The sequence below is a fragment of the Aedes aegypti genome, chromosome 2 (assembly GCF_002204515.2).
Source record: "Aedes aegypti strain LVP_AGWG chromosome 2, AaegL5.0 Primary Assembly, whole genome shotgun sequence".
NCBI classification, from domain to species: domain Eukaryota; kingdom Metazoa; phylum Arthropoda; class Insecta; order Diptera; family Culicidae; genus Aedes; species Aedes aegypti.
The window spans coordinates 326,154,614-326,181,620 of NC_035108.1; the positions used below are offsets into that span (position 1 = coordinate 326,154,614).

The window sequence follows — 27,007 nt, forward strand, 5'->3', positions numbered from 1 at the left end:
AGGATTTCTCTAACGTTATCTTCAGGAATTTCCTTAAAAATACGAACAAGAAGAAGAGTGTCCCCAATAATTTTCTTAGAAATCCTGGTTAATCTTTCGAGAATTTTTTAGCAGTGTTGCTGAAATAATTTCTAGAGAGATTCTGGGCGTAATTCCTGAAGAAATTCAATCCTGAATATCTAGAAAAAATTAAGAGTTTCTAGAGAAATCAATAATGGAACTTATACAAAGTAAAATCTTAGGAAAAAAAATCTTGGAAAATAAATGTAATAACTCGTTCTTTTAAAGCAAAAAAAAATCGTCGGAATTTCGTAGAAGATATTCCAGATTAAATCTAAAAGAAGTATTGGAAGGATTCTGGTGAGAAGTGAGACATCGCACATATATACGTTAAACATAAGGACGTTTTGCGTGAGGATGTTAGGCATAATGGACATTTGATTTAATGAGAATGATATGCCTTCTTTGAAAACGTCCGTCATGTCAAACATTCGTATGCGAAACGTCCTTTTGTAAAACGATGTTATGCAAAATGGGCTACCTCTTCTTGTAAGACTCCATCAAAAATCTTCAATGACATTGTGTGGAAAATTATATTTTTTCTCGCAAGTGTTAAATTAAAAATTAAATCTGAAAGAAATGGATTCACTTCTCCTAATCCAAACTGTCCCGAATTGAAACGCAGCCAAGAAACTTAGCTATAATGCGATTTTCAGGAAGAGGGAGGTGGATGGCCTTCACATTCTGTTCACTTATATCCGACATTTCAATCAATGGAATTTCCTTCCCTTAGGTAAACTTATTAAGGCTCAAAGAGTTGCAGCGAAAAACGCGCAGCTATTCAGCAAGATGGCATGGGTTCGAATCTCGGTCTGTTCGAGGTTGTTTAGGGACTTGATTTTTTTGGATTTCACAAGGTATACATTATCTTCATGTTTGCACAAAACGACACACAAATACAAAAGTGGCCCAATGACAAAGAAAGCTCTTAGCAAACAACTGCGGAGGTGCCAGTTTAGACGTAATTCTAAAACAAAAAAAGAACGAACTTGTGCTCTCTTCTATGTGTGAAAACTTTCCATTCGACTGCCCTATCTTCATTTTTAGTAAGTACTTAAGTCTCTGAAGATGACAGAGGTACTACGACGAACATCTCAACGGTGCGATGTGCGCAGGCAGCGAATGAGGTTGTAGGGCTACTATTCAACAGTTCCAGAACAATTCAGCTAAGGACGGTATCGAAGATTATTTCAACTAAATGTATTCGGAAAAGCTGAGCATTGTGCATCACTTCAGTTTTCAAAAGTGCGGCAAATGATTTTTGCAGTATTCTGCAGTACCAGAACAGTAAAAGTCCCAAACTGTAGCTTCTTACAGTAGATAAAAGTAGAATTAAGTTGAATAGTAGAAAAAAGTAGAAAAATTGTGTCATTCACGATACGCTGCAAAACGCGGTTGATGTTTCTCCCATAATTCGCTCGAAAACAGAAAAGTAATGTTAATAAAATTTCAATGAATTTCCAAGACTGTACTTTTTCAAGGATAACTAAAATTCTTATTTCAGCTTCAACGACCATTTGAAAATGTTACAAAAAACGTCAAAACTTACCACTTTGACGGGAGCGGCGAATATCGGTAGTGCTGGTTCGACGTCACGTTCGGCTTGCATTTGCCGTTCTCGTGCCTGCTTGTCGCGTTCTCTGCGGTCCATTCTGCTATCTTGCTCATCGTGCCTGTAAGAAGAACAAAACGGAAAACTGTGAGCACTCTTGTTACGAAACTGGTGTGCGAAAAAAAACCTGTCATTCTAGAGAGATTCCCATTACGAATTGTGTTGCGCCAATATTCAACTATCCTGTATTCCCATTCGACATTTGATTGGTCCCACATGAGCATCAATCATTCACAATTGCTTCATTCTTCGTTCCCCCAACCGAACCCCGAGGCATAAGTTATGCATTAGCTAGCGATAGCTAACTTCGTAACAACTGGTTACAACGCTGCAAAAATTACCCATTTTCCATATTGCAAAGCATTACGGGGTGCTCCAGAAGAGTAGAACCTCTAATGATATGCTATTGACGTTAACAGAGGGCAAACATCTGCAGCTCAACGGCGGCGGTGGACTTGTTTGTGATACACATATTGTAGGAACCCACAGGTTGCAATTTTTGTAAAGGCTCAATCAACGTTCTTGCGAGGTTGTCCTGAACGCCGCCCGCGGCAACAAACACTGTAGCAAACTCCCACCCTCTGCGGCAATCAGCTAAAGCGCAACAGTCCATCTAAGTCTTCTACCCTCATCTACCATCACCGTTGCGTTCTGCGCCTTCATGCAGTCGATCGGGTTTTAGATGTTTGTGTTACCCGAGCGATGTAAATTGATATCCATTACGATTGCGATTGTTGCTAGCACTGCTGGCCGCTTCGCTGGACGGCTGACAGTGACGGACGGCCAAGGCAGTTCCGAGTTCGACGAGAAACCAGAGTGGTAACCAAATTCGATAGCTAGTGACCATAAACAAAAAGTTGCTTAAATAAAATTGTTCAGAGTAAAAATCGAATAAATCAACTAAATAAGAGTGACACGAATTTTAAGTTAAATATCTCACCAATTTTTCAAAAATCTTTGCAATCAAGTTCGTAAAAGTACCGATGGAGCTATGAGAGGTGGAAGCAGCACTACGACGAACAGCACAGACAATTTAGTTCTCAAAACAGTACCGAGAGGACCTTGAAAGGTGAAAACAGCACTACGTCGAACATTACATACAATAAGCTTTCAAAACAAGGGAATGCGCGTAAATGTGCGTAAATAGAGCGGATGATGATATTCAACAAAATCTCACTTTTAAATAAGTTAGAAACATTGTTTTCTAAACATAATAGGTTGAGTATTTGTCATCACATAGTTGAATCTTTTCTTGTAGACTCCAATAATTATATTCCTCCAGGAATTCCCCAAGTAAGTAAGAGACATCGTCCATGAATATTTCGATTGAATACTATTTGAATTCTTTCAGAAATTACTCCGAACAAATTGCACAGGAATTCTCTAGGGATGTCTTTGAAATTTGTATTCAGCAACACTTCCTGAAAATCCACAAATATTTTTTGTGGTGAATCATCCAATTTTTTTCACCATTGTCACAGAAATTCATCAAAGAAATACTTCAAGAAAGCTTTCAGAATATCTTTCAACGATTCCTATAGGAAGCAACAGATAATTTTTCCAGAAATTACTGAATAATTTGAAGATTTTTTATTCTAGTTGAAATGTTGCGTCTCTGGTGTTTTCATTCGGATAAATTTATGAAGGATGAAGGATCCCAGAAGTTTTTTTTTATTCCTAAAGGAAACAGCAGAAGAAAATTTTACGGGAGCATCTCAGAAACCGTTTTTGGAAATAATTATTTGATAGATTCTATAAATAATTATTTGATAGATTCTATAAATAATCTTTGGAGGATTTCTTTAGTGAATCTCTGGAGGAATGCTTGAAGGAATGTATGAAATAATGTCTGTGTAAAATTTATGGAAATAGTAGAAAATCATTAAAAAAAATAATGATGACAATGATGAATTTCTGGAATTTGAGGCAAATACTTGACGGAATTTCAAGAAGAGTCATTGAAGGAATTTCAACGGCCCGTAGGACGTCGGATTTCTCCTAGGCACAATATTTAGATTGTTAGGTCAACCGAAGCTTTGGGCGTAGAAATTCATTCCGATTGGTACGAGGATCGAAAGACGAACAAATTTTCCTGGTGTTAACTTTAAATCGTCGAAAGCGTTTAAGTGAAAAGGAATTTTTGGATAAGCCCGTCACTAAATTCCAGAAAAATATACAAAGGAATTCACCAAGGTTCAGGAAAAATCCTAATTTTTTGTGAGGATTTCTGATAAAAAAATTAGAAATTCTTGCAAAAGTTCTTAAGTTCAAAAGTTCAAAAAATACTCGAATAAAATCTATCACGTAAAGATCTCACCGGCTTTTCCTCGTGTACGGTACAATCATTTCGTCGATTCACCATCAAAACCGTGGATGAACTCAACAATTAATTAACCCACATGTTCGCTGCACACCCATTCATCAACAGACCGACGAAATAATATTGGGATTATGCACTAAACCCAAAGTACCTAAAATGGCAATCAAATCAGATGATCCATTTATCGTATTTATCACTAGAACGTTCTCATGGATTTTTGACCAAAAATTAAGTGTCATTAAGTTTAAGGGGAAAATAACTCTCATTGCTATGTGCAAATTAAATGATTTTAGTTGGTGAGCTCGTTTTATTATTTTTCATTTAAATATACAGGGCCGGTTGCAGGTTTTTTAGAGAGTTGGTAACTATTTTTGCAACGATTGAGCATCGCGAAGTTCCGCCTATAGCTTTTTCTGCAGACATTTTCATATGGATTCTTTCAAGAATTGGTCCACGGGGTCTTACAAGTTTTCCAGAGATTTTCCAGGTCTTGTTGGAACTCGTCCGCGAATCACTCAATAAATTCGACCAAAAAATCCGCATGAAGTTCCTCTACAAATTTCACTAGGAATTCCATCCAAGATTCCATCGAAAAATGATTCCTGGGTTCATCTAAATATTGCTCATGTAATCTTATTTTCGGTTCTACATCTGCAAAGAACTACTTCAAGGATCCCGTTCGATGTATTTCAAGCAGTTCCTTCAGCAAATTCTGCTCTTAAACATTAGTGTAACTTGTAAATTACCTAACGCTTTTTTAAATCCCAAGGTAAATAAAGGTAAAAATTTAAATTTCACAACTTTTGTATGTAAAGGACTTGTATTATAGAAGGAGTGATGATCATGTGAAGAAATATGAGTGATTTTCTGGCAAAATCGGTAAAAAACCGTTTGGAATTTGAGACAAAACGGTATAAGTATCTTGGAAAACATATGCCAAAAATGACATTAAGAATCCATAAGGTAATTCGTCATTGATATCGCAAGAAGTTAGCCATAATTGATCTCGTCAAAGATCTTTTCGTAATGGAAATTGCCTTGACTTCCCTGGGTATAGAGAGTATTATCGTACTTGCCACACGATATACGGTTGCGAAAATGGCTACTTTGACAAAGAACGTTTTTAGTTAATAACTGTGGAAGTGCTCATAAGAACACTTACCTGAGAAGCAGGCTCTGTTCCAGTGAGACGTAATGGCAAGTAGAAGTAGAAGAGTCTGTCATAAGTTATGTATCGTTCGTAAATTTTCATTGTCCTAAAATGTTAATGAATTTACCCAATAATCAGATAATTATCCATCTCCACTCGGGTTAACGCTGATATCAGTAGGTACCTATATTTCGTGCTCCACTAACCCCTTACCCACTGCAACGTACACAGTGAAGGAGCTTACCCCATCTAGCGAAGAGAACGCGCAACTAAATGGTGCATAAAATATAAATCAAAAGACGAAGGCTGTCTCATCCACTACTAGAGTACTGTGTTTGTGTTCAGAACTGAAGTCTCAAACCCGGCTGAAGGTTTTCCGATTGTATGTACCCTCGGTGTAACCTCTCCTTATTAGAGTAAGTGCAGCACCACTCCGACAATTTTCTAGTGCTTCTTCTTTTTGGCGTTACGTCTGCACTGGAACAAAGCCTGTTTCTCAGCATAGTGTTCTTATGAGCACTTCCACAGTTATTAACTGAGAGCTTTCTTTACCGATTGATCATTTTTGAAAGTGTACAGTGTACGTACGAAGATAATTTATGTCCAAGAAAGTCGACCCAAAGCTTCTCCACCAGTAGGATTCGAACCCACGACCCCCAGCTTGGTCTTGCTGAAAAGCTGCGCGTTTACCGCTTCCGCTATCAGGTCCCCCGAATTCTAGTACCTAGTCAATAGATGTGAACTGCGCTTGCATTGTTCGCCGTCGGCTGCGGCAAATTGGCTTGCGGTGACCTCTGACAGTGTATGCTGCGCTCAATAACTTTTTTGTTGGACTTTTTTGTCTGTACCTACTACACATTACCCTTGCGAGCTTCCACTTCCCAATCAGTCAGTATCCGTCGATGGTGTCCTAGTTCGAAGCGACAGTGTGCCGGTGGCAATGGTCATAAATTTATGCATAATTGATTTCCCAGGTTGCTTCCCGTATCTTTCCGAAGCCAGGCGACACTGTTGGTTGAACAGCTATCGTCCAGAAGAGGGCAAAAGAACGATGGAGGACTCTGTGTAGTGGGTGAGTGGCTCCGGCTGTTTGAATATTGAATGCAGGTATTCTCCGCCAACCTTACCACACCGGCAAGGAACAGCCATAACCCGGGTAGAGGTGAATAACAAAATAATGGTAAAATAAGAACAAATTTTGCAATCATATCTACTTTAACCTTTATTATGTTATTAATATATGACATTAAATATCTCATCAATAGCAAAACATACAATCATAGCAAAATTTATCATTGATATGTTATTCTTGAAAGTCATGTAATAACTAATCAATATCAAAATATAGGGGGAGATCCCCCAGTACAGGACACTTAAGCCACTAAATTCATAATTCGAAAAATATTGATTTTATGGGCTCGTGTTGCCCATTCATGATAAATATTATCATTTTTATAGTGTACAAAAATAAATTTGAAAATATAAATATGAATTTTGACATTGCATTTTGATGATGTATTTTAGTACCAAATTGATCGATCTTGAAAGGGTGCACCCAATACCGGACACGATCTAGAAATGCCTCGAATTCTGTAAATTTGAACATCATTGAATGTGTACACTGTAGGAATATTTTTTAATTACTAATTCAATGCCTTTGCAACATTTACAAGAATAATTTGAGTTTTTCTTAGTTTGCAAGATGCCTATCAAAAAACTCTTTCATATATGATGAAAAAAAGGTCATTTTACGATGTTGTTCTGAATGTTCATTCTTCTTAATTTTATTACAGATTTGATACCATGATCGACGGAACCCATGAAAGATGAAAGTATTTTGAGACACTGATGCAATAGTTACAAAGATATCATATAACAAATCAAGCTGTCCGAAACTGAGAGACAGGAGGTGCTTAACCAAAATTATAATTTGTCCATATTTAGTTCAATGATGGTACAAAATACATTCATATTATCAAATTAGGATTATGTTCGATCATACTTGCGGAATCCAAAGTATTTTTTCATATTCAAAATAATTACTAAATAGGCCCAAAACTAAGAGGATACGTCAATTTTTGAAAGATTTTTAAACTTTTCTACTTTTTTTAAAAGGCTTGCATATTTCAAGGATGTGTTATTCTAAGCAAACATTAGTCTACATAATAGCTTTCTTTTCTACTAATAGACCATCTTGATTGGACCATGATTTCTTAATGTTCCGACTTTGTCCGGTATTGGGTGCTGTCCGGCACTGGGGGATCTCCCCCTACTATCATGGTAAAATTTGTTATTTGTGCAAAAAATACTAAAAAAACATTAAATATCTAAAGAATAACAAACATCGCCATCACAGTAAAATATGTCATTATTTTGATATTTGAAAACTTTATTTAAATAATTCATGAGAACAAACCAATATCAAATTTTACCATAATAGCTTATTTTACTTTTCGTATGATATTCATTGAAGAGTTTTTTAGCAGGAAAGCAAAATGTTCATTTTTCAATCATGCTGAATTAAGATATTAAAGTCAAAGAACTAAAATTACCATTATATTGATCTACTTGTGAATAGCTTATTTAGTTATTATTTTGTTATCAATATCTAAATAATAACATATTTTGTTATTTACGGTTGCCTATATGTTTGCTATTATTTTGTTATTACAATGGCAAAATATGTTATTATTTAGTTTTTATGCCATACAAACCTAGTTATTATTTTTGTTATTTTATCTCTTATTTCAAACAAACAAAGAACAAATTTTGCTATTCAAACATTCTATTTTAATAGTAAATTTTGTTATTCTTTTGCTATTTACCTCTACCCGGGAAGCAACTACCTATGGTGAAGTTAGGTGTTCCCTTTTCGTTCCCTGTAGTTCGTCGTTGCTTTTATCTAGCAGCCTGACTGGCATACAAATATTTCCTTCCTACCACTTGCAAGTTTGCTTCGATTCTTTCTGGTATGAGGCAGCGGCAGGTGACAGTGAAACGCGCAACCACTTCGCTTGAAGAAGAGACATTTCCCAGCAAGGTGCTTCAACGTAAGGAAGTAGTTCTGGCTGAAGTAAATCAGTGTAGGAGATGGATGATTTGATCGGATGTAAATTAAGATCGCTTGAAGTTGTCAAGTAATTCCATGAATTGATTGATTCAATATGTATCACGTGTTTGGCAATACTGACGCCTGATATTTTAATCGATTTTAGTTGCGAATTTTTGCAACTAGCTGTACAGCTCGAGTATTTTTTTGTTTGAATTCATTAGAACAGAACGCAGACAAACGTAGCGGAACGTCAATAATCTCCCAGTTTCACCAGCGTAAATCCATCCGCGATGGATTTGAACCCTACATGTTAACTGGTTCTACCCCCATCCTTGCCGTCTCGCCTAAGCCGTTTATAAAGATATACAATCCAGGCGCGATGCATAACATCGAAATCAATCAAAAACCCATCGGCTGCGCCCCTTCCCACCCGGGTCCAAATTGAGAGGGGTGCGCATTTTGCGTATCTGTATTGGTGATTCGTCTAGGTATGGCCCCAGCTTGGCAGCGCAGATAGCTATATGTGTACTCAAAGCGTAGATATAGCGGCGACCAAAGTGCACGAACCGGAACATAAACACAGCAGCAGCGGGTAGTCGCGGTTTTGCTGCTTAGCGCTTCATAAACGTTATGCCGCGCGCGTCCACCATCTGAATACACCTTGATTGCCCAACCCTTACTTCTCCTCCTCCCGGCCATCGTAATCCGTTCAGTTCAGAAAATTCAGTTGTTTGCTAACTAACAAGCGTGAAACGCTCCGCTATATATTCATCGACTCGGACTATACGGCCGACGCACTGTGTTTTAAGTCATAGATTCTAGGGTCGAAAAACGAATCGAAACCTAAAAACCATTGCTTTTTATTTGGTATCTTGAAAAAGGTTTATTGATATACAGAGATCAGTTATACATTTATTATATTTTGAATCACGATCGAAGCAAGCGAAGAAAAGCATCACCTCTGTATTGGTCCATGATCAGCAATCTTTCGCAAGTTGTAACAGGCTTGATAAATAACGGCAGCGAGCGAAAACCCCAAAGAAGAGAGAGAGCGATGATAAAACCCATTTCTCTCGCTGTTCCCCTGGTTTGGAGCTTGATTTGATGGGTTTTATCATGCACTGTCAGCCCTTTGATCTAATCAGAGCTGTAGCAGAAGACGAGAAACAGACGCTCATGATGTGCTGTGGATCATGATTGTTACAGAGAGCGATAAGTGAGAGCTACTCTCAATTTACTCACCATTCAATCCCTGCGTTGGAAAATATTATAAACAACGAGTTGATATGAATAAAAGTTGCACTTACTACAAGCTAGTGGTAGTTAGCTTCAGAGGATGCAACTCTTGCTTTGAGAATGTCGGAGTCGTGTGGAATAATTTACATTTGAATATAAATTATGGAAATGCGATGTGAGTTTTGAGAATTGAAAAGGTATTTTAACAAGATATCCATAGAGAATGCTTAGACTCCAGTGAGACAATGTGGATTTTTGTAAGAATAAGCTATTTTTGTGGAAATTCTGGCATCATAATAATTTTTGTATAATATTTTATGTGAATTCTAGCGTTTTGGTTTGAGGATATTTACTTGTTGGATTCCGGGGAAATCTTGTGTAATTTTTTGGGAATCTCCGATATAAATCTTCGACATTTCGTAAAATATAATCAACATTTCAATAGGATCATTGCCTTCTGTTATAAATATTTGCAATTCTGATGACAATCTTGGAATTCTTGTACGAACCTTTTCAACTTCGATAATCTTTGGGATTCAGAGAATCTTTTAAATACTAGAATGAGTATTCAAGATTTTGATGGGAATCTTTGGATTATCAGTAGGAATATTTTGAGTTCCAGTCAGAATCCTGCAGATTCAGTGGGGATCTTCACGGAATTCCAACGATTACCATCAGGAGTTACTACAATTCCCATAAAAATCTGAACATTCCAGGAATATCACCAAATTGTCAGGATGTTCACCAGCACCTCAAAGCTTCTCACAAACATTCGAAAAATTCTCGTTGAAAGATAAGGAAATACAAGAGTTCTACAAAATAAAACAGGAATTTTACTAAAATCTTAAGTTTTTTTACACCAAAATTATAGAAAATACCACTGAATTCCTAAGGATTCCGACCGGAAACTAAGGGTTCCTACCACAATTCCAAGGAATCATACCAAAATCCAAAGCTATTTTCGTTTGAGTTAGAAAACATTTGGGGCTTAAAGCTGAAATATTAAATACTGATTACATTTTAGCATTTTTGAAACAATTACAAAAAAAAATGTTCTTCGATCCCTATTTGATGAAGTTTCAAAGAGTTTGACAATTTTTTGACAGCCTAGATAAAGTGGAACTTGAAAAGCATTTTTACAAATTGGGTCCCTTTTTTGAAATCAAAATAAAGAAAATCCATGTATAATATTAAACGCCTAGAGATATGTAACTTTAGATGTACTTAACGTTATTTAATAGTTAATGTACTTAACGTAACGTAATAATTAATATTATTAAGAAGTATTAAGAAGTATTAATAGGTATTAAGAATATGATTGATGTTGAATACCGGCATGTCGTAACATGAGAATTAATCGATAGCTTTTCTGAAATATGTATATATAAATATATATATACACTTATGATGGTGCAAATAGTTGCTTATGATGAAAAGAAGGAAGAATCTCTTGTGAAGTCTTTCAAACCATATTTCCCTGTACGTCTTATATTAAAAAGCCCTTTTTATCCGTCAAGCTGAAAATCAAATCTTTACATCAGTAAGCAGTATCTCTCATACATAATGGAGCAGCTTTTAATGAATGAAATTGTTATTGTATAGTGTGCTCTTCTTCCTTATAGTTCTACGCTCCCTCCACTGTCTGTTCAATTCATATCGATAAAAATATAAATGTTGCTGTTGATCATTTTCCAGCCCGAGAAATCGATTTTTTTTAACCGCAATGAATTCATTTGTACCTAGCACAATAACACTGCGGAACACGGTTTTGTCTCAAGCACCAAAATACCGCTATTGACTTAAGTAAAGATTGCTGAATCCATTGCCATTTTCAGAAATATCATTACACGTCTAGATTTTGAGATATTAGCTGATGAAAATGCTAAATTTAACTATTTCAGCCAACTTGCATGCAAGTTGGCCAGCTTGTATGGCGATTTATTTGCTTAATTTGCCTCAGAACTGAAACTTTATGTGTATAACAATACTTATAAACAAAGTTCATAATACTTCCGATGTTAAAAAGTTATTTTTTGATGGTTTAGAAAAAAATTGTATTTTGCCATAGAAGAGAAAGGAAGTATTTTGTATGGAGACTGCAAGCATGTTGAAAAAGTCGATTTATTCTAAATTTTATCGTGAAATTTCAACCAAAATATATCTGAAATGAAAGCGAAAGTCCTATTTTGCATGCTTGGTGGATTGGATCCCAAAATTTTTTGATAAATCATTGTTTATTTTTTATGTAAACATCAATAAAACCAGTGTTTTATGCAACTTTGACGACCTGTAGCTAAAAATTGTGACGTGCTGGAAATTTCTCAGAACGGCATCAGATTCAGCAGCCCAAATTCTACTAGAGACACATAATTTGATCCTTGAGGCACGCAAAAATGTCATTTTTGTTACGCTGTGTAATTGGAATTAGAAAAGCACTACCCAAAATGGTTGAATATCCATAGCTTGTGAGATTATAGTCAAGGAATTTCATCAAAGATCCAGATAAAACTACGACGATTTCTTCAGATTAGATAGATGGGTAGATATTTTAATTTGAGAGATTTACGTTTTTCTCCAGGAGTTCATTTAGTGATTATTTCCCATAAAATCACTTCATGAATTTTCATAAGGAATTCATCCAAAGATTTTGTTTTGTGTATCTTAAAATACAACCTAGATTTTTCCGAAAATAACCACAGAAATTACCTCAAAGATTCCATCAGGAATTACTTCATATATAATTTCAGATATTTTTCAAGAAAACCTCTAGTCCTCAAGGATTTTTTACTCAGTGATTCCCATCGGTTTCCTAGAACATCCTCCAAAGCTCCTGTTTTAAATATGTTGCAATATTCAACCTGAAATATCTCCAGGGATTTCTCAGGATTTCTTACATAATTTTCCTTCCGAATTTATTTAAGATTTTGACTAGGAATTTCTCTAAGAATATCTTCAAAAATTACTCCCGAGATTGCTCCAAAGATTTCTTTGGAAATTCCAGTAAGAGCGAATTCCAGTAAGAGTAACTCCTCCAGTAACTTTATGAGATTTTTCAAGGAAGTCTTCACATATTTTTCCAAACACTCTTCCAAGAGTTTTTCATGACGAATTTCTAAATCAAATCTCAGAGTAACCTCTAAAAACATTTGTGTGAATTCTTCAGTCATTCTTGATAAATAAGGATTTTTAGAGAAACTCTTGACAAAACTTTAGATTAATTGCTCAGATTATAGAAAAAAAAAAACAAATCAATAATGATATCTGTGAAGCAACTCCTTGAAAAAACAAAATCTCTAAGAAATTTGTAGGAATGGTCGAGATTCATTGAGGATGATTAGAACAACTGCAGTAATCCTTGGATGAAATTCCAAGGAAATTCCAAAAATATGAAATTCCAGAGGAAATTCCAAAAATAAATTCTAGAGAAACTGAATCACGAAATACAGGTCGAATATGAACTGTTCCTAATATATTTACTAAATAATTACTCGAAGATTTTTTGTAAAAAATCCTTGGAGTGAATGTCATAGACAAAATGGCGTAGAAATTCTTTTACAAAATCCATGAACTTATATCATTAAAAGCTTATGAATTGACCTCTGTGGGCTTCTTGGAAGATATTTTGTGGAAATCCTTGGATGATCTGATACAGTTACAGCTGGATAATTCGATTGAAGAGTTGGTGAAAACATATCTCGAGGAAGTCCTAGAATAGTTTTTGGAAAAATTTTCAAAGTAATTCCCGAGTAAATGACTAGAGGTAGCGACGTTGAAGTGCTAAAGGGTGTCCTGAAGCAAACTCTGGAGACATTTCCTTAAGTATCTTTTGAAAAATTGCAAGAAGAATTGGCAGAGAAATTTTTTGAACAATTTCTGGAGAGGATCCTGTATTAGTCCCTGAAAGTATTCCAGATGAAATATCTGGAGAAAACACAAGGAAAATTCTTGAAACTTTTTTTCTAGAAATATGTTAAGAATTTCTGGAAGAATTAGTATAATAGTCTCGTAATAGGCTCTGAAAGCTTCCCGAGGCCTTGTAGAATTTTGCATCAGAATTCACTGCAAGCAAAATAGGGAAAGGAGATCCTTTAGAGATCATTTGGTTAAAAAAAATAGAGATTTGCTTAAAAATATAAACCAAGTCTCTAAAAAGAAACCTGCTACCAGCTCTAGATATGTGAATCCTTTAAGTTCCATACCCGAGAAGATCCTCACTGAATAGCTTAAGTAAGGTTATAATAGCGGCGCAGACGGATTTTTTTATTGAAGAGTTTTTGGGTAAACAATGGTAATCTCTAGATTTTGACGTAAAAATCCTATGTAGTGAACATATTCTACCATAATTACTGCCTCAAAATATGTCGCCTACTTGTAATTCAAATTACCAGAGAATTCCAGGGTTTTTCCAGGTTGAATAAAATTTCCTGACAATTCCAGGTTTTTCCAGGTAGCAGACACCCTGGTCCAACTAATCCCAAGTAGCAACCGTTGGTTCCTTGTGCAAGTATAGTTGTTCTCGCAAAAAATGGACCCACAGTATCATGCTCAAGCTCATGCTCAGTGAGATATAAAATATATTTTTATAAAAAAAATTGAGATTTTATGTCTTTAACAAAGTTATAGAATAAGTAATTGCAAACAATATTGTAAACAGTGTGTCAATGACAAGGAATTTGTAAATATTTGTGGTACTGAACTATGGAGCGTTTACGCTTTAACATTTTTTGCTCATATTTATAGTAATATTTTTTAGCGTTTTCAAAACAGTTTATTAGAATCATAGAATACACTTTATTTTCGAACACAAAATAGTTCAATAGTTATCCCTCTAATACCCAACCCAGCCTTTAGACGGGGTACACTTTGGAATTTTGTGTATTTTTTCGTAGCTCGGAAATCAAAATGATTTAATTTTTGGCTATAACCTTGACTCATAACATGCATACACTGCGGCTAATTTCTATAGCCGCACCTTTTTTTCGTACCCCTTGCGATGCCTATGGTGTAATCAAAGTCCTTAACGGCGTGTGTCTACTAGTGTGAGTGAAACATTTGTTTTCCATATGTTGTGTTGATCATGTGCTCGATGTATACGTTGAATACTAGTGTTTTCAATAATTTGGCCGTCTATATTCTATAGCCGCGCGTGGAGTTTTCTTCGTTCAGTTAGATTTTTTCTAAACAAACTCGATCCGATTGTTCAAAAATGCCGAAAGGAAGTGTTTTGAGTGAGAAAGAAAAGGGAATGATTGAAGCTTTCAATCGGGAAGGTGTTTCATATCGTGAAATTGGAAGGAGACTCGGAAGATCAGATAAAGTGGTGCGAAATTATTTGAAGGATCCGGAAAAATACGCAACAACTAAACGTAAGCCGAAAAAGTCGAAGCTGACGTCTAGGGATAGACGAAGTATTGTGAAACTGGCGTCTAATTCCACCATATCACTGTCTAAAATTAAATCTACCTTGAATCTTCCTGTTTGCAAGGAAACAGTTCGTAAAGTTTTGCATACCAGTCCCGATATAATTCGGGCAAAAATGAGTAAGGCACCAAATCTAACACCAATGCACAAGGAAAAACGTCTGGAGTTTGCCAAACTCAACATGGCACGGCAATGGGACACGGTAAAAACATTTGAATTTTTTATTTCTTGAACAGATTGATGTAATTATATTTTGATCAACTGATAATCATTTTGTAATTTGTTTTTCAACTGTAGGTGATCTTTTCTGATGAAAAGAAGTTCAACTTGGATGGTCCCGATGGATTTACTGGTTATTGGCGAGATTTGCGGAAGGAACCACAGTACTTTTCCAGACGTAATTTTGGAGGAGGATCTCTGATGGTTTGGCTCGGCTTTTGTGCTACCGGAAAATTGAATTTAGCATTCACATCTTGTAAGATGAACTCGGCCGATTACATGGAAGTACTGAACAGCTGTTTGCTCCCGTTCAAGGCAAAGTACCGTCGCAAAAAGTTCGTGTTTCAGCAAGATAATGCTAGTATTCACACTAGTTCGGCTACAAAAGCCTGGTTTGACAGCCGGAAAATCGAATTATTGTGGTGGCCAGCTCGTAGCCCGGACCTTAATCCAGTTGAAAATATCTGGGGAATCCTGGTTCGACGGATCTATGCAGACGGGAAGCAGTACAATAGCGTTGCAGAGCTCAAAGTGGCAGTTTCGGAGGCGTGGGAGAATTTTGAAATGGGAATTATAAAGAACTTGGTCGGAAGTATGCCCAACAGGATTTTCCAGGTTATCGAGCGTGCTGGAGGGCCAACCGACTATTGAAGTGCTGGAAACATTCCGATTTTAACCTGTATCCATATAAGAAACAGGTGCGGCTATAGGAAATAGCCTCTAAGTTTAATATTTTTTTGCCATAAGTGGTACTATAATGACATAATTTGAATTTTGTTATGATTTTTTTTGTTGAATACATTTATTTCTAAACATGCTACAGTATGATGTTTCATTTTATATCCAGTTCATGAGTTACGCCGAAAATGAGTGTGCGGCTATAGAAAGTAGTCGCAGTGTATAAAGAAAGTTCTTAATGACTTTTGAAACTTTTTTGTATTTTAGAAAATTGTTTGAAAAATTGTATTCCTATATAACCTACAAATGCCCGGGGTTCATTTAACGTGTAATATAAAAAATCGAACCTTTTATATTTTTCTACGATCAACCTATCACAGAAGAAGAGCTTGGTGATATTAAAATAATTTCAAACATGTTTTTTCCGTTAATTACACGGAAAATAAAAATAATCCCAGAAAAAAATATAAAATTTAATATTTTAAAAAGTACCGTGAAAACTTAAATTTTTATTATTGCCAAAAATCAGTACCCAGAAAAGGCTTCAAGAAAAAATGAAAAAGGATGGGGATGTTCAAAAATAAAGATTATAAAAATCAAAAACCAAAATTAACAAATTTGCGAATAAAAATAAATTATTGCACAAAACGTGTTTAGAACGATTTTAGATAACAAAAAATGTTATTTAGATCGAAATAAGAGTATTATATATGAATTTATGATAAATTTTGAGTCCACTTTCCATGGATCCATTCTACACAAAATGATGCAGCTAGTTTTGCGACTTCCAGTTCTAACTTTGTTCCATAGCCCACAAATTTAGTAAACAAAGGGTTTTTGCAGTGTTTGTTGAAGGCACAAAATCTCTAACTTAATTTAAAACAAAAATCAATTTTAAATGGATTGATAATCAAGCTCACAATATAACAAGAAGCGTTTTTTTACTCCTTATGTTTTCTTTGAAAGGCACTCTGTGCTCATGGCCGCCACAGTGCCGGAGACATAGTTCTTCTTTATCGATACAGATTCTATTTTTAACTATTCTATATTTACATCACTCTCTTCTACTATTTTACTCTCACACTGAGCATTTAGGAGAGTGCTCTGCTGTTGGTCCAATCAATTTCCATATAATCCATAGTCCATTGCTCTTGCGGTGGTTCATTTTGCCGTGTTCCTGAGTCGTTTGAGGCTAGCCGCCATCGAAGAGGGTCAGTTTGTCTCAGTCACCATCTGATACTGACTGAGGATGGATGTGCTCCCCAAAGCACGGTCCTCCGTGCGGCGTCTTCTGGTGGCTGGACGGTTTTTTTTTGTGAAGGAGCTGGGGAAAAGCGTTTTTTTATATCAAGAAATTTATTCCAAAACAATAAATATCAAAAAGCAGTAGTTTTAAGTTATTCTATTTTGATCATGAAATCGATGAAATAAAACACAGTGCGACGATTTGTTCATTCGTCCGTCCACTAGCAGCAGCAGCGGTAGCACTTAAAGCCAGCGTATAGGTTTAGGAAGGTGGTGGGTAGTACCGGCAATAGTGCACCCGAGTGCGAGGTCTAGGGAAGTATTTTACCGGGAATTACAGCAAAAAAAAAACCAACACCGAGGCAAACAAGATCAATCAAGCTGCCGGGATTCAAGTTTGAACTGACCAACGACCGGCTCTGGCCCACCGAGAGCTACTATAGCTCTTGTTGTGTACTCACGACGAACGAGTTGTTGTTTTCAATGTCGTTCACGGAGTTTAGGGTTGCGAGAGTGGCGTGGTTCTCTAGTAAGGGGAAGCATTTGATAACATAATCTAATAAACTGATTCCGGAACTCGATTTCAGCTGATGAAAGCGAACCGAAAAATGAATGTTTCCGTTGATTTTAGTATTTTTTCGGTACTTGGAACTGATTCTACATGAGAATTGGGTAGAATTTGTTTGTATGAAGTTAGTAAATTACTTGGTGTTAAAAAGTTTTACCCAAGCTTTCATTTGATTGATTTATTCTACATCAAAACGTATTAGGATTGTACAATGTCACATAAAACACCTTGGACTTTTGTGTGTTTTAGACATTTTGAAGTTTTTTGACTGCCAAAATTGATACAAACATTGATACATTGATACCAAAAATGATTGCTGCTGTTCCAACTCTTATTGTACATACTCAAAAAAAAAAACACTAATGTCTGCCGTGAAGCGACTCTAAGTTAAAGCATAATAAAAAAAAGTCTGATGAACGGAAGTTTGGACAATTTTTACGAGCTGAGAGAACCAAATTCATTCATTGCCTAGAACTAATAACCATTTGGTCAAAACCCCAAACACAGACAGAATCGTCATCAATTAAACATTAAGTCATGAAACATCTTCATCGTTTGTCCGTTCGATGGTCTCTAAACGAAAAACCGTCTATGATCATGTGTCTCGGAATTAACAGTTAATATAAACGACCGCAATAAAATGAAACATTCGTCTTTGATCGTTTCCACCACCCACACAAAACCGGTCGAAGTCGTCGTCGTCCAGCTCTAGGACAGCGAACCAATCGCGTTTTCGTCTTTTTCCGTCCACCGAAAAAAAACGAAAACTGCTAACCGACTATGTAAATAGTATGTCCCGTCCGCCCCATTCCCGAATCCGTGCTCCGTACCCGTCACTCGAACGACCTTGTTTCCCAGTGAATGTCCTCTGTGGCGCACACCTCCCTCCGAATCCCATGCATAATTTAGACGCAATTGGTTCGGTGGTACGTTTACCTCAATCGTATGCCATCGTAGTCGTCGTCGCATACAGGAGTAATTTGGTTCAATCTTATGCCCTATTGTTGACTAAAAATTATTATAGCTCAATTAGGATTAATTTTGAGCCGTTACATGACACCTACCCACATTTAAAAAAGAATTGTTTCGAAGAGCATAACATTTTAGACAAACAGGCTTTGATTTAATTTTAACTTTTGCAGTACTGAATGCCGATATCAAAGTTTCAGTATTCTGTTACTTTGATGAAATTTTCAGGAAAATTCAGTAGGTTCAACAACCCTAGGGTATTTATAAATTGAAATGATGGGGAGATGCAAAAAGGTTTATAAAAATTTTGAAGAACAATTGTTAATTGATCTATTTAGGACAATATATCACCTGTTGCATTTGGATACTATTACATGCAAATGCAAATAATGGTATTTTTAAGACAGTTCTCAGGTCAATATAGGAAAGTGTTTGTGAAATAGAAAGCTGAGAAACAGGTTCTATTTGGTTGAGACGTAACGCCAGAAAAAGAGGAAGGATGGTGTCAATTCACTTCTGGGTAAAAAATCATGAAAATCAAGCCTTCTTACAACAACGGCAGAAAAAGTTCCAAAATTGGCCACAAGGCCCTATCGGCATCTGTCACCAAGTTCCGAAAATAGTCAAAACCATTTTATAATTTCTGACACGACATTCTATCACTTCTGGGTAAAAATCATGAATTTTGAATCGTCGAAATGTATCAGTGCATGATATTCTGGAAGTGTCCCTTTCAGGTCCCTACCGGAATCGATATACGGTGACCATGTTCCCGAAATGACCACAATAGTGACCAAAAAGAAACATGGCACCTACCAAATAGCAGTCAGACAGCAACATAATAGTGACTTTAGTGACCAAAATGATCCAAATAGTGACCAAGAAGCGATCTAGAAGTGTCTTCAAAACTAGAAGTATTAGTCTTAAAAAATACGTTGTACATCGATATTTAGGAATGCACATATTGGGTAAATTTAGAATGTATAGAACAGCAGTAATTATTGGAAATGTTTGTCCAGGATAAGACATGATTGTTAAAAAGATGGTGCATTTCAGATTTAACTTCTTTCTAAAAAAGGATGAATTTCAGAAAATTCTGAAAAAACAAGCCAAAAAAATACAAACTCAGGTATAATTTGTGGCAGAATTTCTGTAAAACTAAAACCCTTTCTTCTAAATAAACACTTATTACACTAATATCTACATTTGAACTGAACGTTCCAATAAATAAATTTCTGAAAACAATCATATCGTAAAACTCGTGAGGCTACGGGTTTTATCTGTTCTACGACCCTGAAAATGATCAATTTTGCATACCGTACACCCCTGCTAATTTGAACGGTACCTCATGCAAACCATCGGGGTTTGTTTTGAATCTGAACTTAAAAACTTAAAACCGTGTTTCTGGTTAGCCTTTTGGCTGTTTTGTTTGTATTCAGCGTTTCGTTTCACAACGTTCCATTTGATTTCATGAGTTAAATGACTTTTTAACCATTTTTTTAAAAGTGATCAGTTCAAAAGTGGTCAAATCAAGGGGGGTATCCGGTACTAAGTTTATGAAAAAGAGTCGACCAAAGTCGAGTAAAAACAATAACAAGGGTTAATGAATGGAAAAATGTATAGTTTATTGATTGGAATGTGTAATGTAATTCCTCAAAGGATTTCTAGGGAAATTAGTACTTACATATGAAGTTCTGGACGAGTTTTTGACAAACTCTTTGATTTTTTTTGGTTGTTTTCCAAACCGGCTCTGGATGTAATCTTCCAAAGGAGTTTGAGGATCTTTCAAAAAGCAGATTTAACATTCCTCCTATAAATGCTGATTACTACAGAAGGTTTGCTAGTAATTTATACAGTAAGTGTGTCGGGTATTGGTCCTGATTTTCGCTTAAGTTTATTAAAATAGTTTGATCGGCAAATTAAGTTTAAATTCGCTTTCTTCTGGAAAAAATCTCCAGAGGAATTCCTGGACGAAATCCCCGGAGATAATCGTGGTGCAAATCTCCAGAGAAGGATTTTATAAAGAAAATCCTCGGAGGAATTCCTGGAAAAAATCTGCGGAGAAGTTGATGGTAGGTATCCCGGAGGATTCCTTAAAGTCCCCTGAGCAATCTCTGGATGAAATTCATTGAGGAATTCCTGAAGAAAATCTCCGGTGGAGTTCCTGAAGGAAGTTCTCGGAAAAAATCTCCAGAGATATTCCTGGTGCAAATCCCCAGAGAAACTCCGAGAGGATATCCTAGAGAAAATCCCCGAAGGAATTTCGAGAGAAAATGCCTGGAGGATTTTCATAATGAAATCCTCAGTGAAATTCCTGGAAGGAAGTCTTGGAGTAAAACCCCGAAAGAATTCATGAAGCAAATCTCTGAAGAAATTTCTTGAGGAATTCCTGGAGCAAACCCCCGCAGGAATTTCTAAAGGAATTCCTGGCGGAAATCCTTAAGGGATTATCTGAAGGTAATCCCCGGAGGAATTTCTGGACGAAATCCACGGAGAAATTTCTGATGGAAATGCCCAATGATTCCTGAAGGCAATCCTCGTAGGTATTCTTGTAGTAAATTCCCGGATGTATTCATGAACGAACTCCCCGTAGGAAATCCAAGGGGGAATTGCTGGTTGGAGAATGCATGGAGTAGTTCCTGGTGTAAATTTTGTTGGACTCATCGGATCAACGAACGAATTTCTGGAGGACTCTGTTGAAGGACTTCGTTGAGGAATCTTCTCGTAGAAATTCTTGGTGAAATCTTTGGACGAATTCCTGCAGGAATTCCTAAAGGATTTCCCGGAGAAACATCATGATGTTCGCTTTCCTTCTTAAATCATTCAACTTTTGCACCCTCAGTTCCTAGACTACACAACTATTTCAGGGACAAAAATCCGAACTTGTAAAAAAAAAACAGATTTTGGAACAGCTCAAATATAGATTCAAATCCGACCAAAAATGGACCAGGCAGGCAGTTAGCCTGTTCCAAAAAAATAGACCAGAAAATAAAATTGGAATTGCGACAACGGTGCAAGCTTCATTTTTTACTATGGTCCACAAATTTGGACCAAACTTATGGTTTGGAACACCGGTGAAGTTGCCCTAAGTTTTGTCAAAATCTCCTACATAAATTTTCTCAGAAAAATTTTGACATTTTTCATGGGAAATGTCTACGAAAAAATTACCTGAATTCATCCGGAAAGCTAGCCTGTTTTTCTTGCCACTTTGATTTCCAAATCACACTATATTTGTTACAAATACCTTTTTCTTGTTGATGGAGTTTGAAAAGCTCAACCAGTCTTAAATTTTATTTTCATCAGATAACGAAATTAGGGACTTTAGTGACCATTTTTCTGAAAAAAAGTGACTTTAGTGACATTTTGTTGGAAATAGTGACTTTTATGTGACCACACAGCTAAAATTATGTTGTAAATTTAAGTTTGTTTTCATGCACATATTTGGAGCATCAAAATAAACCTAAATTCCAACGGCCAATCAATTATTTTTCAATTGAATTCACTTCACATTTCGATCAACAATTTTTAGTTGAAAATTGAATGTATATTAATTTAAATTTACATGATGCTTTAATAACAAACGAATTTGATTTAATTTTACAGTGAATTTCAGTTTACATCACATTGAAAATTAAATATTTTTTTCTGTGCAGGTCGAACAATGTGATCAAGCCACTAAGAAGTGACTTGCTACCAGCCCTACAAATAGATCAATTTCCTTTGAGTTTTTAATGTTATTGATGAGGTTTCTTGCATTTTCCTCATAATTTCCATTTCGAAATATCTAATAAATTTGGACCTAAATCCGGAATCACCGACTAATACGCTTTTTTAATGCATGAACGAAATCTCATTTGTGATTTGTCCTGAAAATCTCATCAAAATTTATCGAAAGATGGCGAAACTAGAGAATTTAGTAACTTTGATGTCGACACCCAGTACTGTAAAGGTTGATGACTAATCGTTAAAATACTGTCTCAAATTATAAATATAGTTTTGTTTGGAACAAATTGCCATGAGCCAATGGACATCAAAGTGCTAAACAATTGAAGAGAATCAAAACTTTTATTACTTCTTGGAAATTAAGCTCAAACTGGTATGGAGACTTATCTTTCATTTAGGATGAACACAAATATTTAGTCTGCTACTGCTACTAGAGTGAGTTTTCAATGATTCTGGTAGCGACTTAAGAGAGGCTCATCCCTTAAACAGAGGCACAACCAACAACCAAAACGAGACCTAACAGGATTGAAGAAAGCCAAGATTTACCAATAATTTTTCTGCACATGCTTCTACAAAAAATCTCAAGAATATCATAAGTTCGCCAGTGATTTTTGTTTCGATTTCCCTACACACTAAACTCATTCATCAATATTTGGCTGAATTTTTCTGACCTGAAGGTATCTACTAAACAAATGGCTGAAAATTTCAGTAAAACATCACCAATGATCAACAGAATGGTGTGTAGAATTACGTTTTCGTATATAAATTGCATAACAAATTCAATATTTTCTTCAGATTGTTGCTCAGGATTTCTTTGAAACTTAAACCAGAAATTTATCTAAGAATATCTTCAGGAATTGCTCCAAAATTTTTCAAGGGAGCTATCGGATAATTTATCTAGATTTTTTCTAGAGTTTTCATGGGCATTTTTTTGGAAAATACTGGAAAATGTCTGAAAACTCCGGATAAAATTCTTGTTGGGTTTCCTGGAAGAATTCCTAAGCAAATTTCTCAAAAATAAACCTTAGAAGACTTCTTTGAAAGACCTCCTGTAGAAATTGTTGGAATATCTAATACAGCAAGCAGCATCTCTTGAAAAATCGCTAGTATGAATTTCTGGACGAATTCCTCGGAGAATTGGTGGGGAAACTGTAAAAAAAATGATGGAGGTATGTCTGGAGGATTCCTTGAATCTATTCCATTAACTAAACGAATTCCTGAAGTTTTTTCTCGAGCAATAAGAGTAGAAATTTCTGAAGAACCTGTGAAATAATCACGTGAGTCTTTGAAGATTTCTTTGGGGTCGCTAGAATTTTGCACCAGGAAGAAAAAGAAAATGAAATAATGACATCCTGAAAAATCGATGCTTAGTATAACGGAAATTCATATTTTTAGTTTTTACTTTACAAAAAAGAAGAAATCATCCCAGGATCATGTTTTTCAGCATGTGTCAAAATTACACACCTGGAGCAAACTAGTGGAATTAAATGGTGTAGTACTAAATTCCGTTTTTCATTTACCTGCAGAAACAAATTTTCAACGATTTAACAAAATTCATAATAGAAAAATAATAGTTACAAACATATAATGAAAAGAGAAAATAATCATTGAAAAATCCACATTTTTGCAATCTTATCACATTTTTTTTAAATGTTTTTTTACCGTCTCCACAAAGTAGTGCGGCATACTATTGAGTATGCTTTTTAAAAAGCAGATTCGGTATTCTCAATTTTCAAATTATGGCCAAAAATTTGTTCTGATAACTCCTCTGTGCATTGTCGTTGTCGCCGCCGTGGTTGGCGTCTTCCAATATGAGTATGGTCAACACACGCGATTGGGGTCAGATAAGTTAATCTACTCAGTGTCACCACTCTTCTTGTTGTCGCTCGCCAACCAAGCAACCGTCACGCACCGATATGACGAACTGTCCGTCCTTCCGTCGTCAATTTTGTTCGATGTTCCTTTCCTGCTGCCGCCATCATCATTGGTCGTCGGTGTCCCTACAGTATTAGATAATACATTTGCATTTTTTGTCGATTTTCCACAACAAATTACCAATTTTCAAAAAGCATCAGTATTGTAATAATCCAAAGAAAGCGAGAGAGGAGAGATTCTCTCATTGTTACATAGGTCCTTTAGTACAGTTCAAAAGCAATAACGGATTGACTAAAGTAAATTTGTTGACCAATTTTAGTAATTGACATAGCTAAAAAAATTGAAGAAGTAGCTTCACTGTGTCTGCATATAGTTTTTGTGTAGAGATTTCATATTTTAAGTATATTGTCAATAAGTAAGGTAAGCATAGCATAGCATAGCATAGACTGACTGTACATGTCAATGGTTGCTACTCCGTGATTGATCGGAACTGGTAAGAATTGCACTACGATCCAAATGAATAAGGGATGGGAGTTTCCGCTTACTCTCTAAGTGCAATTTTAGCAGATCTAATATTATTGATCAATAACGGCGCCGGCCAAGTCCTTACAGTCAGTTGGGATGGGGAAGGAATGTTAGGGTGTAATGATTGTTGCTTCTAGAGACCGAGAATACCTCTGCATCTCCACAATCACCACGGGAAGGGTGTTTATTAGTGAGGGAGGAAAAGATCTGGGAGTCACCTCTGGTCGGTGATGCGATCCATGGACAAGGGGGAAATATACGACTTATATTTAAAGCTAGTTTTGTATTTTTGTCTCGAGAAGTTTTTGGTAGAAGCTTTAAAAAATAGGTCAACATCTATAATGTCGAACAATTCAAAAGATGTTTTTATTAATGTCGAAAACTGAAAATTACATGTATATATTTTAAATTATATGAAACAGGAATAATGCCGACACTTGTAGTGACGAACCATACATAGTTTGTTTGAAAATGACATATGAGTATTACTGTGCATTTTGTCTCGATATGGTAGAAGTTTTAAAAAATACGTCAACATTCACAATGTCGAACAATTCAAAAGATAATTTTTAATAATGTCAAAAAGAGAAAAATATATGTATATTGAAATTGTATAAGAAAATAGCATAATGCCGACACTTATAGTGACGAACCATACAAAGTTTGTTTTAATATTACATAAAAGTTACGCTTTCAAGAAAAAATGTGTTATCATAAGCATGAAACGAACTCACCAGTTGGTAATCCATTCTCGACTGAACACAAAACTGACACTGACAGCAAAACTTCTTGGCGTTCCTAAAACAAACCGTCTTGCTTGGGCCTTCCCAAATACCTACCCAGCAAGACGCTCCAGAAAAGGGAAAAAAAAATTCTCCGGAGACGAAAACACGCGCGAAACCGTGAGCAAAATCTATCGGACGACGCAAAACCGAACTGTCCTGCTTGGGCTTCACGAAGCACTACCCAGCAAGACGCTCCAAACAGGAAAAAAAAATCTCCGGCGACGAAAACGCGCGAAATTGTGAGCAAAATCTAACGGACGACGCAAAACCTATATTGTCAATAAGTAAGGTAAATCATAAAAACATTTTTCGTCAAAAAAATCAAAATATCACTTTAGTCAAATTGTTACTATCTTTGAATTCGTGAATAGAAAAAAATACTCAAAAATATATGTTGAAACTTAAGTTATGTCTGACGTGCGGTGAAAATTTCTTTCAAATTGATCCATAAATAACTGAGAACTCAAAAATTAACTATTTTGTATGTGAAATCGAAAACGTTGCAAATTTTTGTCCAATACTGTATGAGCAAGTTACTCGGCAGCGCTTTTACGATGAATGTGCGCGCATGATATTTAGTCGGGTGTCCACCAGTGCGCTTGGTTTTTGTACTAAACAATGTTTTGTTCGGCACGTTGCCGTTCGTTTCGACCATTTGTTATCTCTGTACGTGTGCGAACTCCCGAAGTCTAGCGTGCGAAGGACGGATGGGGATGGGTTCGACGAGTAGAGAGAGTTATTTGTGGTTTATTTATATTTATGTTCTGGTTCACTGTAAAATGGAAGTTGGAACGAACAGTGGTCAGGTTGTCCATGGGCTGGTAGGGGTGGAAATATTTTTATTTTTTCGACGTGAAAAGTTGATGAATTCCGATTGAAGTCGAAGTTGTATCCACAAAGCTTGGATGGTTTGCGATGCTCAAATTCCAGGTTTTATTGTGGTTTTATTGAAGTTTTCTACATCAAACACATGTCCCATTCCACCCTTAGTTCATATTCTTCGTTTAGTACCTTTTCGGCGAAATTAAAACAGCAAAACCAGTAGTATCAGAAATGACATTTACCGAGATTTAATTGCTTGGAAAAAGGATGACAACAGATTTTGCAGAACTTCGGTTGTTCCAATTTCGTTGAAATGTTACCGAAATCGACCACCACATACAGTATTGGATATTACATTTGTAACTTTTTCGATTTTCCATACAATATGATCATTTTTTGTATGCTAGATCTCAGTGATTTATAAACCGATTTGGTTGAAATTTCCACTGCACACATATTTAACACATATTTTTGAGCAATTTTTCAAAACACGAATTCAAAAGCTTAAACGATTTGACTGTGAAATTTTGAATTTGTTCGATGTGAAGAACTCACACAATCAATCTGTTAATGGGTTTTTGAACTAACGAAAAAAAAAAAAATAAAAAAAAATGGTATTGGAACACAGTACAGTTGATTCTGCATATGTCGATATTGTATATGTTGAATTGCGATGTTTATAAAATAAGTGTGAAATTTGTTCTGTTTGTATCTCGATGGTCTCATCAATATCGAGAATTGTATTCT

General features: G+C 35.9%; 1 protein-coding gene across 12 annotated transcripts in view; it reads right to left on the reverse strand.

Moving 5' to 3' along the window:
- LOC5568244 (AF4/FMR2 family member 4) overlaps positions 1–27,007 on the reverse strand; it is a 303,202-nt gene that overhangs the window by 192,161 nt on the left and 84,034 nt on the right. For all 12 annotated transcript variants that reach the window (XM_021845890.1, XM_021845894.1, XM_021845893.1 and 9 more), the window contains one exon: positions 1,610–1,733. In XM_021845890.1, the coding sequence (XP_021701582.1) occupies positions 1,610–1,733 (124 nt within the window). The remainder of the gene's footprint in view (positions 1–1,609; positions 1,734–27,007) is intronic.